We start from the raw sequence: 16,681 nt of genomic DNA, 5'->3' as shown, positions 1-16,681 counted from the left end.
AGTAAACAGGCTGACGCAGTCACGTATTGTCCGCAGACACAATTAAGTCTCACATTTAAAAATCTAAATCACTGTTACACGTAGCACAACATGCTAATTAACATTCGGCATACAAAATAAAGAGGGACTGAGTTGAAGTCAGAAGAAATAAACACACAAAAATGGACACTGCGCTCGGTCCGCAGATTTTACCGCATGCGGGCCGCGACTACAGTGAACCGAGTGCATAATGTTTGCTGGGGTGTTTTTCACCTTTGTCTGCGGGAAGACACACGTCAATCTCCCGTTTCATCACGAGGAGTTGAATTAAAGATGAGACAGAACAATTTTGAATTAACAAACAGCAAGTTTAGTAAATAATTATCCTGGTCAGTGAAGGGACTGTACGGTTTCTGTTTCACTCTACGGGTTTAGTTCCCTTTCGTTGAGATTCCGTTGTAAAGATAAGAATTCTGTACCACGTGACCACAAACTAAACGCGGACATACCAAAATGGCGTCGCAGGGAACACGGCGTGTAATGCAAGAAGATTTGCGGGCTGTGGAGTTCGAAACAAGCGAAGATGTCGACGTTACACCGACTTTCGATAATATGAACCTCCGTGAAGAACTTCTGAGAGGCATATATGCATACGGTATGTGACAACCCCCAGAGATGGTGGTCTGTGTTAAACGCTGAAAGACGTGCTCCCAACGTTATCCAATATAAACTTATCGCACAAATAAATCTGCCCTTATTTTTTGACATTCCTAGTTTATTGATGATTGCCAAACCATTGTTAAAATAAATACTTCGGATAATTCCGGGTAATCTTGAACTTTAGCGTGTTAAATTCATAGCTCAGAATCCAGTGACATTCTTTACTTTTTTTTAAATTTTTTTATACAAGTCCATGTAAGCAAGCCAAAGAACATTTGTCGTGAAATTAATTGACGGATTGAGCTCCAAACTAAAGCCTAATTAATTAATTTGGTTGTTCAATCGACGAAAATGGCGTACGTTGTCAACCATGGGACATCATTTACACGAAAGAGTTGTCTCCCTTGTTCGCTCATACGGATAATTCCTTCTTTGACCCATGTAAATAAAATGCATTCGTACAGTTCATCGGAGTTCATTCCGTAACTTCAATGGCATCTAAAATGACTTGTTATGATTACAAGTGCAGGTTTTAAAAATTTGGAGACTTAAATGCCTCTGAATTAATGAGCTATGAATTTAACACGCTAAAGTTCAAGATTACCTAATTCCGTTTGTACGTTGACCAGTGTTGAAGGAGGGCAACAATTTCAGTATTTGTTGATCACTTGAATTGATCAGAGTGGAAAATGGAATGGCTCTGTAAAATTGTTATTTAAAAGAAGAAGAAAAAAAAGAAGAGTAAGCTTAGCACTGTACTGTATAGCACCTTGCTTTCCCAAGTGAGAAAGCATCTTAAATTTCCATGAGGGTAACCTCACATGACAATATTTGATCCCTTATGCCTTATTCCCTATCTCTTGACTTACTCTTTATAGTCTTAGTCTTTGTCTTACCGAAGAACATTACCTCCAACGTCTAAAGACTAAAACTTACAGGATACTTGTGCACTAGTGCAAAACCAGTCGCATGATCTTCCAATGAGCAAGAATGAAACTGAAATCGTTTCACTTTTAGCCTTGGACTTGAAGAACTTTGCATAAGAAATTCCAAGCAAGAATGAGATCACTTTGTTAGTTGTTACCATGAAAATTAGTTTGGGGTTTGGGTGTTTTCAAGAAATTACCCTCACAAAATGCACCTAAGTGATCCCTTCTGTTGTAGTACATGTATAAGAATAAGACCAAGAGAACTTTCTTTGGAAACTATTCACAGGTGCAACTGTAAGCACCGACTGAGACCTAGTGATCTAAATTTCAACCCCCAACCTCAAAGTCCCCACTTTACCAAGTTCAAGTATAGCTATGGAACTTTGGAAGCTGTTGTCGCAGTGTTCTAGTTGTACGAGTATGAATTGTCCCTTACTCAGTCAAAGGAAATACATGCTCAATTGTCCATTCAGAGCTGATGCATTTCTGTATGGCAGTCGGACTGCACATTGTTTGGATTTCAATTATTATCCCAAAGGATCAGTTGTTACTAAATCTGAATTGGTGGTGAGCCTTAATCAGTTAATGTGTGATTCATTTGCCACTTATGAGTCAATGTTTCCGAATAATCTTCCATTGCTTAAAACATTTCTTTTTTGTGCAGGATTTGAAAAACCATCAGCAATTCAGCAGCGTGCCATCAAGCCAATCGTGAAGGGAAGAGATGTTATTGCACAGTAAGTTTTCTTTTGTATGGAGTTATTTTAATTTCATATAGTGCTTAATTTGTGTTTGTTTGGGTTCTGTCCCCCTCAGCTTGAACAACAGACTCTGTGTAACAAACTGGAGAATAAACAAGTTTGCTTGAATTGCAGGGCTCAGTCTGGAACTGGCAAGACAGCAACATTCTCTATCGCCATTCTGCAGAGCTTAGACACCCAGATGCGAGAGACACAGGCCCTTGTCCTTTCCCCAACCAGAGAACTGGCCAACCAGATTCAGAAGGTATGTCAAAATGAGATTTGTAGTTATACATTTGAAGCGATTTCTCTCTTTGGTAATTGCATTAACCATGTTGTAGTTCGTTAAATTTTGTCAGTTAGTGTTAGGATTTTCTTCTCTTCTGACTGTCTGTTATTATTAATATTATTAATTATTTGCTTCTAACTCGAAAGGGTCTTGCATTGTATACATGTATTTGTTTGAATTATTATTGATGTTTGTCAGACTTACAAATTATTATTTTATTTCACTGTCATTATGTACATTTAGTCAAGTTTTGACTAAATGTTTTTACATAGAGGGGGAATCGAGACGAGGGTCATGGTGTGTGTGTGTGTGTGCGTGTGTGTGTGTAGAGCGATTCAGACTAAACTACTTGACCGATCTTTATGAAATTTGACAGAGTTCCTGGGAATGACATCCACGGACGTTTTTTTCAATAAATTCCTTTGATGACGTCATATCCGGCTTTTTGTAAAAGTTGAGGCGGCACTGTCACACCCTCATTTTTCAATCAAATTGATTGAAATTTTGGCAAAGCAATCTTCGACAAAGGCCGGACTTTGAAGTTGCATTTCAGCTTGGTGGCTTAAAAACTAATGAATGAGTTTGGTCATTAAAAATCGGAAACTTGTAATTAAAATTATATTTTTATTAAACGATCCAAAAACAATTTCATCTTATTCTGTCGTCATTTTCTGATTTCAAAAACATATACATATGTTATATTTGGATTCAGACCTGTTTACCCTTACGATTTTGGCGTAATTTATTACGATTTTCTGCAAAAAATACGCCATTCCGCTATCCGTGTCAAGACTACGATTTTCATAAATTAAAAAAATGTAAAAATAAAAAAAAATTATTTTAATTTTTTTAATTTTTTATCAATTCACATGTTTAGCATTGTTTTTTTCAATGGCAAAATGGGGTGAAAAAGCACAGGACTGACCAGAGATCATGTCTGTCTGATGAGACGCTGGAGAGCCTTATTCTAGTGGTGAAGTCTCGCCCTCACTCATTCGGCAAGCGCAAGTACAGTAGAAAAGCGCTTGACACACTGAAAAAGGCCTACTACGAGCAAAAGAAAAAGAATCAGTGATGCATGTGCTTTTGATGTGATCTTCTTTGAAATTATGATGGCTACAAAAACTGACTGATGTGTTTTGTTTGTGAATGATGGAGTCAATATAACACTTACCTCGACAGTACTATTCTTGCACATTATCGGCCTATAATAGATAATGTGCAAGAATAGTACTGTCTCGGTAAGTATCATATAGACAGTAGGCTTAAAAAGAAGCCTTACATATATGTGCATGATTGCGTTTCGCAGACACAGTTGTCATGTGCGTTGTAATTGGCGACGAATGCTGGATGATTACTATTTTTGTGCCAGGATTACTATTTTTGGGGCTGAGCATTACTCCAAAACACTTATGGGGGTAAACAGGTCTGTGGATTACAAACAAGCTCTGAAAATTAAAAATATGAAAATTATGATTAAAATAAATTTTCCGAAATCGATTTAGAAACAATTTCATCTTATAACTTGTCGGTCCCTGATTCCAAAAACATATAGATATGATATGTTTGGATTAAAAACAAACTCAGTAAGCTAAAAAGAATAGACATACAGAAAAGCGTGTTATCCTGCTCAGCGCGACCACTACCGCACTATTCTGCATGGCTTGTCGATTTCACTGCCTTTGCCACGAGCGGTGGACTGACGAAACTACGAGTATGTTCGTTCAGTTTCATTCTGTGAGTTCGACAGCTTGACTAAATGTTGTTTTTTCGCCATACGCGACTTGTTTTTATTACTCTTGTATCACCTTGCTGGGAATAACAGGTGCCTTCCTCCCCATTAAAAGCTAGCAGCAACAAGAGTTGTCATATAGATTCAGGCGTGTGCATGTTTAGGTGTAAACAGTAATCAGCCACGTGCACTTGTATCATGGCATTTGGGCATGGGTACCATCTCTGAGAGGTTACATTAAGTTTACCCGTGTCCGTCATTTCCTGGATTCAAAGATATGTATGGTAACCAGAAGATCACAAGTTCAGTGTCCTGCTAATTCAACTTTCAGACCGCCTCAATTATGATTATTAACCACCTGGTGTTTGTTTGACAGGTAGTACTTGCTTTGGGAGATTACATGAACGTCCAGTGTCACTCTTGCATCGGCGGAACAAACATTGGGGAAGACATCAGAAAGCTGGATTATGGGCAGCACGTTGTGTCGGGAACACCAGGCAGAGTGTTTGGTAAACAGAAATCTTTTATTATTTATCTTTTACATCGCTGGTAGTTTTAATGCATCTGTCTGGTCAGCTCGGTCTGCTTTCAGTACTTTTTGTTTTGCATCTTCAAGAGGAGAAAGGTGAAGATAGGGACATAAACAGTTGGTACAGGTAGCTGTCCAGTAATACTAAATGGCAATGATGATATCATAAGTTATTGCTGGACTTATTTATGACAGAAGTTTGAACCCTGATACTGAGCCAAATTCTTAGTTGAATAGTTATTGGGTCTGTGTCATCACTTCAGACTCTGTTTTGAACTGCATGAAGAATTATTCTCATTAACACTAACAGTTTTTGAGTCACTTGAGAAAAAGTGACTCTATGTAATCGGTCAGTGTTAGTCTGTCCGGCCGGCCGTCCGGCCGGCCGTCCGTAGACACCACCTTAACGTTGGACTTTTCTCGGAAACTATCAAAGCGATCGGGCTCATATTTTGTTTAGTCGTGACCTCCAATGACCTCTACACTTTAACGATGGTTTCGTTGACCTTTGACCTTTTTCAAGGTCAGAGGTCAGCGTCAAAGGAAAAATTAGACATTTTATATCTTTGACAAAGTTCATCGGATGTGATTGAAACTTTGTAGGATTATTCTTTACATCAAAGTATTTACATCTGTAGCCTTTTACGAACGTTATCAGAAAAACAAGGGAGATAACTAGCCTTTTCTGTTCGGCAACACACAACTTAACGTTGGGCTTTTCTCGGAAACTATAAAAGTGACCGGGCTCAAATTTTATGTGAACGTGACTCATTGTGTTGTGAATAGCAATTTCTTCCTGTCCATCTGATGCCTCATATAATATTCAGAACTGCGAAAGTGACTCGATCGAGCGTTTGCTCTTCTTGTTTTGTAGTGTGCTTGATGTTGATATAAATTCACAACCTAAATGCTAAGCGTGCGACTAGTGTATCACAGTGGAAGGAGCACACCTAAATGTTTGAAGGTAAGAGAAGTATAAACACTGACACTTGTTATTTTGTTTGCCAGACATGATCAAGAGGCGGAACTTACGAACACGCTCTATCAAGATGCTGGTCTTGGATGAAGCCGATGAAATGTTGAACAAAGGTATACTATGTTTTCTTGTGTTCGTTGTAATGATTGCAGTTTGCCTTACTTTCACTTTGCAATAACTGAAATTTTGATTGGTATTTGTCATGACATGACATTCAACATTAAATTATCTTTTTGCTGAGCTATGTTATTATGTAAGCTACCAGTGAACTATTATGGACTGTAAACAGTTTTAACTTTTGACTGTCTTGTTTATTTTAGCTAGCAACTACAGCTCCAAAGGGCAGTCTTTTGGAATGTTCTGGATCAGTGGATGCATTCTTGGTGACTCTATTGTAAAGAGGTGCTGTTTTAAGCAGCGCTTACTTTGGCTTTCTGTATGAAAATTGTTCCCATTTTGGGGGTTGACAATCCATAGTTGCATTTTAGTTAAAGGCACAGTAAGCCTCCCGTAAACCATCACAGATACTGTCAGGCTTTTACACACAGTACAAACACCCTTCCATTTGAACACTCACCGAACGTGAACATCCTAGGTGCCCTACGTAAAGAGCGAGCAATTTTCAAAGAATTAATTTTTCGGATTGTCTCCATCTCAATCGGACCCATCCTGAACTCGGGTCAAAAATGAGTTACTTCCCTTCAACTGGCGATATCTGTGGAGCGATGATTATCAGAATGAATCGGACTGTGGTGCGTTTTGGCGCTAGACCTAACTTTTAAAATCTAAATAATAAATTGACAGCTTGTTACACAAACATTCTTAAATCATAAAAAAATTCTTTTTTCATCAAGATCAGTACAATTCGAAGTTTTGAAAGTTTGAAAAAAGAAAAGCCCGGAAGCAGGGTCACGCAAGCTCGTGGTTTTCGTAGCAGACGACGGTTTATAGGCAGTCAAAAGCCATCGCTAGAGTTCTTATGAACCACATTCGTTTGTTTCGTGAAAAGTCAGAGGTACATAATAACGTGCTATTGCAGATAAGCTCACAGCGAGCCGCATTCAAATTACAAACTGACGACTGCAAAGGGAAACTGGATCACACAGGTTCACAATGGCTCAGGGGTAAGATAAACCACGCAAAAATAAGTTCTTTGAAAATTGCTCGCTCTTTACGTAGGGCACCTAGGATGTTCCCGTTTGGTGAGCGTTCAAATGGAAGGGTGTTTGTACTGTGTGTAAAAGCCTGACAGTATCTGTGATGGTTTACGGGAGGCTTACTGTGCCTTTAAGGTTCTTTAGTTGAACTTGGAAGAGGAATTTGGCTTCAATGGCAATGCTGGCATGTTGAATTATTTTTGAGGATAATGTGTGCAGGTTTTAAGGAACAGATCTATGATGTGTACCGCTACCTACCTCCAGCAACACAAGTTTGTCTCATCTCCGCCACACTGCCACACGAAATCTTGGAGATGACCAACAAGTTCATGACAGACCCCATTCGCATCCTGGTCAAGCGGTCAGTTACTTTACCATAATCCCTTTCTAACCGGTTTTATTTTGCTTTCGTTGTTTTTATTTTGTTTTTGCTTTTGTGTGCATGATTTCTTTTAATGTCATTTTCATAATCATATTCATATATTTGTGGATGATGTTACAGTACAACTTTACCCTGAGGAATGCCAAGAGTCAAGTTTTGTGATCTTATAAAATTGTAAACCAAATTACACCCTTAGTTACTTTGTTTGGCAAGGATGATACCATGATTATGCTCGAATTTTCCTTGAGGGCCTTTTGAACCCTGATACTGAGCCAAACAGGATCATTTGGGTGATGTTTATAACTCATATTAGTCTAAAACAGGTCGTCACTTTCTGAATATTACGAGATCCATTTTCTTAAACTTCAAAGTAAGACACATTTACAAGCAGAAAAATACTCGAAAGAGTAGTATATTGCCAGTTTGATAGATGCTAAAAATAATTTGTTTCTGGCTGAGAAAAATTCACAATTTGGTCTGAAAAGGTAAAGCAAATATGTTTTGAAGTAGTCGTCATATTTTTGTGATCCTTTCAAAGTTTGACGTTCTTATGCTGAATGTTATGGTCATCTGTTCAGTAGAAAGAGCTGAATGCATTGCTTCCATTATTACTGTTTTTAGGCAAGGCGCACAAGTAAATGTCAAATTCCAATCAAAATAGTTGAGGCACCTTGATAGACCAAGGGGATATTTATAGGCGGTACCTGGTCTGAAGACTTCTTTTCATTAAAATTACTTTTAGTGGCATAACAATACAGGCATATTATGTGCATCTCATTTGTTTATACCAGTGTAGGTCTATTGGGGCTAAGGAGACTTCTTTCTCCATTTGGCAAGGATAATTTGACTATGCTTGACACATTATTTGCTGATAGCATTTTGAACCCTGATACTGAGCCAAACGAGGCAGTAAGTCACTGTCCAAAACCCATCAGGCACAGAGGGTCATCTAAGGCTAGTCTTGACATAGAAATACTGATCATTATGGTTACGATAGTAAAAATACAGGTCATGGTTGATATTAGAACTCTGATTAAATGACTAGCTATGTTTTTCAGAATGTAAAGTTGACTTGATTTGCAGTTTTTGTTGACTTTTCTGTTTTCTTGAAATGCTGTGAAATGATTTCAGTGATGAGTTGACGTTAGAAGGCATCAAGCAGTTCTTCGTGGCAGTGGAGAGAGAGGAGTGGAAGTTTGACACACTGTGCGACCTGTACGACACTCTCACCATCACACAGGCTGTCATCTTCTGCAACACTAAGCGGAAGGTCAGTGAACTTGATGAAATCTTACCCATCAAAGTCTCTGTTGTGTGAAGATGGTGAAAACAGTGTGCAGGAACAACTGAAGTAAATGTCAAATTCAGATCAATTGCGATGCAGTGAATGGAAGAACCTTGTACAACGAGGTTGGCGTACTCGTCCTGTTGATCTGTGCGTAGAGAACAGTAATTAAGAAATCGTTGTCGAAATCAACAACCTTTGGCTTTGATTTCAACAGTTTCCCCGCATCATTCATCGTCAAGTCTGACGGTATTTTTACAGAATGAACGCTGCTCTTGCCTGCCAGACAATCGGTCCTGATGTCGCTGCCCACTTGCTGAGAGCTCTTGGGAACCGGCCCTGTTCTAAAATAGAAGACACAAATGGCGCGAACGCCGGTTGCTCAGTGCCCTGGTTGGCTTCTCATTGTTTCAAGATGGAAACTCGAGCATTAGTGGCTTTCAAAACTTGCCTGTACTTCCAGCATGAAGTCTTTGATAGATGGTTTCCGAAATTTGATCTAGCATTATGTGCCAGCGTATCTTGTGCTAAAGAAAAATAAGTTGAGTCATTTCTAGTCTGGATTAATCCTGATCATTATTCTGAACCCTGACTCTGAATCTGTATAAGTTGATCTTTTGAGTCTTAAAATAATGATAAAAAAACAACCTTTCTTTGGTCTTATTGTTTAATATGTTTCAGTTTTTGAAATCATTCCAGCATCAGTTCATTTGAGAGGTCTTACACGAACAAATAGACTAGAAACAAACTGCTTGTATCTGATTTTTTTTAAACCAAGAGACTGGCTGTGATGAAAATCACTTTCTTGTCTGGATTAATCGTGAAGATTATTCTGAACCCTGATTCTGAGCCAGCAGTTATTCATTTTTGCGGGTCTGGTATGATATGGTTAGATAGATTCCATAGAAGAGAAAGAACTTCTGATGAATACTCACAACAAAAACGGAACTCAGAAAAAAACCAAAGAATAAATAATCGAGAAAGGTTAGCTTATCGAACGTATAACGAATGACAAAACATTTTCTGGAATCTATAAAGTTATGTTGATCTTTTGAGTCATAAAATAATGATGAACCCCCCCCCCCGCCCCTCTTTCTTTGGTCTTATTGTTGTTGAATATGTTTCAGTTCTTCAAATCTTTCCAGTATGAGTGTATGCATCAGTTCAATTTAGAGGCCTTGCATGAACAAATCAACCAGAAGCAAACTGCTTGTATCTGATTTTTTAAACCAAGCGACTGGCTGTGATGAAAATCACTTTCTTGTCTGGATTAATCCTGATGATTATTCTGAACCCTGATTCTGAGCCAGCAGTTATTCATTTCTGCGTGCCTGGTGTGATATGATTAGATAGATTCCATAGAAGGGAAAGCACTTCTGATGAATACTAACAACAAAAACAGAACTCAGAAAAAAACCACCGAAGAATAAATAAATCAAGAAAGGTCAGCCTATGGAACGTTTAACGATTGACAAAATATAATCTTGAATCTATATGTTGATCTTTTGAGTCTTAAAATAATAATGAACCCCTCCCTCCCTCTTTCTTTGGTCTTAATGTTTTATGTTTCAGTTTTTCATATTCTTCCAGTTTGAGTGTATGCATCACTTTATTTACGAGGTCTTTCATGAAAAAATCAACCAGAAACAAACTGCTTGTATCTGATTTTTTAAACCAAGAGACTGGCTGTGATGAAAATCACTTTCTTGTCTGGATTAATCGTGAAGATTATTCTGAACCCTGATTCTGAGCCAGCAGTTATTCATTTTTGTGGGTCTGGTATGATATGGTTAGATAGATTCTATAGAAGGAAAAGCACTTCTGATGAATACTAACAACAAAAACAGAACTCAGATCTTACTGATTTTTAATATGTTTCAGTTTTTCAAATCTTTCCAGTGTGAGTGTATGCATCAGTTCAATTCAGAGGTCTTACATGGACATATCAACCAGAAACAAACTGCTTGTATCTGATTGTTTAAACCAAGAGACTGGCTGTGATGAAAATCACTTTCTTGTCTGGATTAATCCTGATGATTATTCTGAACCCTGATTCTGAGCCAGCAGTTATTCATTTGTGTGGGTCTGGTATGATATGATTAGATATATTTCATAGCAGGAAAAGCACTTCTGATGAATACTCACAACAAAAACAGAACTCAGAAAAAAACCAAAGAATAAATAATCAGGAAAGGTTAGCTAATCGAAGGATTAACAAAATATTATTTTGAATCTATATGGTTATCCTTTTGAGTCTTAAAATAATGATGAAAAAACACCACCCCCCTGCCCCCTCTTTCTTTGGTCTTATTGTTTCATATGTTTCAGTTTTTCATATTCTTCCAGTATGAGTGTATGCATCAGTTCATTTTGGAGGTCTTTCATGAACAAATCAACCAGAAACAAACTGCTTGTATCTGATTTTTTAAACCAAGAGACTGGCTGTGATGAAAATCACTTTCTTGTCTGGATTAATCGTGAAGATTATTCTGAACCCTGATTCTGAGCCAGCTTTTATTCTTTTTTGCAGGTCCGGTTTGATATGATTAGATAGATTCCATAGAAGGAAAAGCACTTTTGATGAATACTAACAAAAAAAAACAGAACTCATAAGGAAAAAAATGAAGAATAAATAGTCAAGAAAGGTTAGCTTATTGAACGTTTAAGTATTGACAAAACATTTTCTTGAGTCCCTACATGTTGATCTTTTGAATCTCCCAGTAAGATCAAAAATAGGAGGGGAGGGGGGGCCCACCCGCCTTCTATTTTTGATCTTACTGATGTTTAATATGTTTCAGTTTTTCAAATCTTTCTAGTATGAGTGTATGCATCAGTTCAATTTAGAGGTCTTACATGAACATATCAACCAGAAACATACTGCTTGTATCTGATTTTTTAAACCAAGTGACTGGATGGATGAAAATCACTTTCTTGTCTGGATGAATCCTGATGATTTTTCTGAACCCTGATTCTGAGCCAGGATTTATCCTTTTTATGTGGTCATGTTTGAGATTTTAGATAAAACAGAACTCTGAAAAATGAAGAATAAAACATCAAAAAAGGTTAGCTTATGGAACATTTAATTATTTACAAAACATTTTCTAGAATCTGCATATATTGATATTTTAAGTCTTTGAAGTCATGGCTAGGTGGTTGCTGCATTGGTGTGTGGTTTTGTTGGTCTCAGATTCAACCCAGTGAGAAAGGAAAATGATAGCATTTCTCTGTTGGTGTGCAGTTGGGTCACTGAAATATTTGTTTGACAGATCTCTTAAAAATCTCATGCTCACCTCTTAGTGCTGAACTGCTGGGCCTTGCTGCCTTACATTCAGATAAAGATTTAGATGCCTTGGCGCTGATAGATTTGTCACCAGGTGTTGTTGTGTCTGCTGCAGGTGGACTGGCTGACGGAGAAGATGAGGGAAGCCAACTTCACTGTCTCCTCCATGCACGGAGACATGCCCCAGAAAGAGCGAGAGGCCATCATGAAAGTGTTCAGAGCAGGAGACAGGTGAGTAATGCTTTGCAGTTTGAAGATGGGTATCCCGCTCTTCCTTCAATTCTTGTTTCTTATTACAAAAAAATAGAGGAAAAAGAAAAGAAATACAAAATGATACATCGTCTTTCTTTAGTCTTATTCTTTTTTTTTCCCATCAATGCAATTTGAATTTATGCATTAACCTTTATTCAAAGTCATGGTAGAGCAGTAAATACTGTTGTGTAAGAATGCCTTTTTGGGTTTGTTTACACAATTGGCTACTCACAACAAACTCAAGTTTATATTATTATGAAATGTGTGGTGTTCCAAGTACATAATCTGCTGGCTGTGATGAAAACACTTTCTTGTCTGGATTAATCCTGATGATTAATTTTGAACCCTGATTCTGAGCCAGAAATTTAGTTACATGGATTGTTTCAAGGAATGGCTGTAGTCTGTGTAGAAATGTTGTATCTAATCCTTCAAGTAGCCGAATGTTCATCACTGCATTTGATCAAGGTGGATGGTTTTTTTTCCTGTAGATGTAACTTCTTCTTCTTCTGCGTTCGATGTTCTGTAGATGTAACAACTCTTTTGTTATCTTCTTTCAGCCGAGTGCTAATCACAACAGATGTGTGGGCACGTGGCATCGATGTCCAACAGGTGTCCCTGGTCATCAACTATGATCTGCCAAACAACCGTGAATTGTACATCCACAGGTCAGTGGCATCCATAGCAGTAGAGCCCAGTAAGATAGGAACATCATGCTTGTCATCAAGAGACTTTGTTGCATATCCATTTACCACAACTAGCATGATCCTATGTACAAGTGCTTAGTGCACCACGCGTCATACTGTTGGTACCTTGACCCTTGTCCTGGAAGGCCACCAGTCAGTCTATATTGTGCTGAATATGCATTGAGAAAGATTTTCAAAGAGAATGTAATGGCCTGTGATGTGTTTACAACATAAGAGAAGAAAAACAAGAATGTATTCCGCCATATAGCATAAAAGCCATTGGTATTTGTCCTGGTGTGGATAGCATACACTCCTTGCAGATACGATGCAATAGTAAAAAACAAATATGCCAATAGGCTAGCAACCAACATCAAACTCACACTCAGTGAACTGTTGAGCTGTGTGTGGGTACAAAGACAGGGTTGAACTGTTGAGCTGTGTGTGGGTACAACGACAGGGTTGAACTGTTGAGCTGTGTGTGGGTACAAAGACAGGGTTGAACTGTTGAGCTGTGTGTGGGTACAGCGACAGGGTTGAACTGTTGAGCTGTATGTGGGTACAAAGACAGGGTTGAACTGTTGAGCTGTGTGTGGGTACAAAGACAGGGTTGAACTGTTGAGCTGTGTGTGGGTACAAAGATAGGGTTGAACTGTTGAGCTGTGTGTGGGTACAAAGACAGGGTTGAACTGTTGAGCTGTATGTGGGTACAAAGACAGGGTTGAACTGTTGAGCTGTATGTGGGTACAAAGACAGGGTTGAACTGTTGAGCTGTGTGTGCATTAGGTGTGTGGTCAGATGTGCCAAGGGAGGTAACCGTGTACCGCAAGAGCTCTTTGAAAGTTCAGTATGTGCAGAAGACTCCCAGAAAGTATTCCTTTTCAGTTTGAAAACATTTTTGGTGTGCCTGTTTTAATGTCAATTTCATTTTGCTGCTTATTTTGAAAACTTTTAGTGTGCTTGTTTTTATGAAAATGTAAAACTTTGTTTTGACAGGATCGGTCGTTCAGGTCGTTTCGGCAGGAAGGGTGTGGCCATCAACTTTGTCAAGAATGATGACATCAGGATTCTGCGTGACATTGAACAGTACTACTCCACACAGATTGACGAAATGCCCATGAACGGTAAGCCTCTACACATTGGATACAAAAGAAGGAAAATAAAAACAATGCTGTTCAATTGTCTTTCTTCAGTGTGGTTTAAACAGCAGCTTTCAGAAGAAATAAATTGGTTTTGCACAGAATGATGCTTTATATATCTAGTCGATAGGTGAATACCATATCAATTTATTCAATTAAACATGATACACTAATGAAACGAGAAACAATAGGGACACAAACTCAAGCGAACGCTTGTATTACGTTGCCCTGCGCAGTTGGAGAATAACACAATATGCATGTACGTCTGCATATTCCCTTCATATACCTAGTCATTAGTTATGTACTGAATAAAGGCAAGAGAAGTTTTTGAAATGCTTAAATTTTGTCTCGCAAGTGAAGTATATAAAATCTGTTTTCTTCTTTCAGTTGCTGATTTGATATAGGAGCTGTGTATGGCAAAAGACTGGTACCTTTGACCCATGCACGACATCATCACATCCACAGTTGTGCATTAATTTGGACACCTTTCAGATTTTCTGAAAAAGCAGCAATGTTCAAAATGCTACAGCAAAAGAACGGGTGTGATATATTTTCATGGCTCCAAGGAGTCATTGGGACTGAAATCAGCGATCCTGTTTTTCTGTCTGGTTCACTGACTGTTTTAGATTAGCCAGGACACGCAAAAGAAAGAGTCTAGAGGAAAAAGTGTAGACATCTTGCTGATGCATGAAACCGTAGTTTGTTTATTCAGTTATAATGTTAAGTTTAAAAAAAATATGCAGGAACCGGAAGATGAAGTTTTGGTTCAGAAGATTTAAGTGTTAGTGCATTGATCATGTGATGCAGTGTGCCACTCAGCTTGCAGACAAGATTGACAGAGGTTGAAATATAGCTGCAGCTTACAGTGCTTTGAAAAAGAGCTCTGAATAAAATCTCCAGGGTGCTCATGTGCATTATCTTATCATAGTTTCCATACTGATCTTATTCATTTCATCTGTATTTTTATCATTCAGTGATGTAATAAATGTTTTTATGATAAAAATAATGTTTGTCTTGTGTTTGTGTGTATGAGAGAGAGAGTGTGTGTGTGGAATGATCTTGAGAAGAGTTTAGTAACTTGAAAGTACAAAAAAAAAAAAAGGTAATTAAAGTGCCCCGTAGAAACTTGGCATCACAGAATTTGAGTTGGTCTTTTGTAAACATGGAAAAACTGATGAAGTCTGATAAAGGACATCACCTCAGCCACTTAATGTCTGAAGAATGTTCAACCGTTTTCCAAAATGTTTCCTAGTAGTGCTGTTTAGGATTTTAGTCTCCCTTTTTTCCCCAGGTGCATGTGGCTTTTTATGGGTTAGACCTAGCACGAGCTGTGTCCCTGTGTGTCAGAAATGAGTAGCTTTCCTTGTAAAGTTTGCTAAATCGAGTTTTGTCATTTTATAATATTCAATATTATTGTTAAAATAAACACTTTTTTTAAGCCTTGGTGTACTGCAGCAATTAGAACTTGTGATGTGGGGCATTGTTTAATGGATAAAGAGGACTTTCGTGGTAGAATTATACTGCAACTTGCAGAACCAAAGGATGAAGTCTGATAGCTGGGAGATACTGAGAACCAGGTGCAATTAAATGCAACAATATGTGGAACAGAAGCGAAAGGTCTTTAATGTCGGCACAGAACGCGTGAAAAACAACACCAGAAGCAAACAAAAAGGCTTCAGCACTACTAGGAAACATTTTTGGAAAACGGTTGAACGTTCTTCAGACATTGAGTGGCAGGCATAAAGGCAAATAGAATGCAAGGCAGGGATCATTTCTTGAGTGCTGTGGAGAAATTTGAGGTTGTAGACAAATGACTGACAGGAACCACAATTAATAAAACTAGTGGAAATATCTTTGCCAAGATACAACCAAGTCTCCTTTTAGGTGTAACTATTTTACAGATTTGAATGAAATCCTTCTTCTTCCAAAAAACAGATTGACTGCAAACGTTCCAAAATTTAGAATCAAAAAACAAGAATGGTATGTTATTGGAACGTTTAATTATTGACGAGACAAAACGTTACATTAACAGTACGTCGACCCAGACAGACAAACACTTTTGATACAGACGAACATCGGTTTTTTGGATTGGTGAATCTTTACACCTAAAGTTTATCTTTCTGTTCTATTGTCTGTCTTTTTGTTCTCTTCTCCTTTGTTTGTTTGTGTGGCTGAAGAAGACCCAAGGATCGAAACGTTGCTGTTATTTGTTCCGCATTCTTCGTTCACACATGAGTGCAGTATTTTTGCGTCTTTTTACTTATGATACAGATAATGAACTTATCTCAAAATTGACCACTCGTTTGCAAGATGCCTGCGGCCTGATCATTGACGAAAATGATTTGAACAAGTTTTGAAGCATTGTTTTGCCCATGAGAATATAATTATGATTATTTAAAGGTAATTTCATTCAAGGCTACTAAGGAGAGGGCGCATGGGTGGGGTCTATTATACCAAAATTGACGCTTTTGACACATTGCAATAGCATGTTTCTTCGGCTATCGGCCAATAACCCAGACGTCCACCTTGTAGCAGACGCTCATTCTGCTCAAGGGAGAACGCTCTTAATTGCCAAGGGAGAGCACTGCCAGAGACCGGAAATTCCTTTTCCAATTCATACGCATCGCACTTTATAAAAAGTTCTTCTTCTTCTTCTTCCTTTATAATATTTT

General features: G+C 38.2%; 1 protein-coding gene across 1 annotated transcript; it reads left to right on the top strand.

Moving 5' to 3' along the window:
* The first annotated feature begins 459 nt into the window (after positions 1-459).
* On the top strand, positions 460-15,015 carry LOC138952925 (eukaryotic initiation factor 4A-III). The gene is made up of 11 exons (XM_070324679.1): positions 460-634; positions 2,233-2,305; positions 2,444-2,573; positions 4,706-4,838; positions 5,867-5,947; positions 7,211-7,352; positions 8,505-8,643; positions 12,054-12,169; positions 12,748-12,855; positions 13,867-13,994; positions 14,397-15,015. The coding sequence occupies exons 1-11, from the start codon at positions 493-495 to the stop codon at positions 14,411-14,413; spliced, it is 1,209 nt and encodes a 402-aa protein (XP_070180780.1). The 5' UTR covers positions 460-492; the 3' UTR covers positions 14,414-15,015.
* Positions 15,016-16,681: the final 1,666 nt, after the last annotated feature.

Source organism: Littorina saxatilis, linkage group LG17 (assembly GCF_037325665.1).
Source record: "Littorina saxatilis isolate snail1 linkage group LG17, US_GU_Lsax_2.0, whole genome shotgun sequence".
In the NCBI taxonomy this organism is placed as follows: domain Eukaryota; kingdom Metazoa; phylum Mollusca; class Gastropoda; order Littorinimorpha; family Littorinidae; genus Littorina; species Littorina saxatilis.
This window is presented reverse-complemented; position numbering and strand designations above follow the sequence as displayed.

Coding starts and splice junctions, on each gene's coding strand:
- LOC138952925 (XM_070324679.1), top strand. CDS start 493: ATGGCGTCGCAGGGAACACGGCGTGTAATGCAAGAAGATTTGCGGGCT. Junction 8,644..12,053: donor TCTGCAACACTAAGCGGAAG/GTCAGTGAACTT, acceptor TGTCTGCTGCAG/GTGGACTGGCTGACGGAGAA. Junction 12,170..12,747: donor GTGTTCAGAGCAGGAGACAG/GTGAGTAATGCT, acceptor ATCTTCTTTCAG/CCGAGTGCTAATCACAACAG.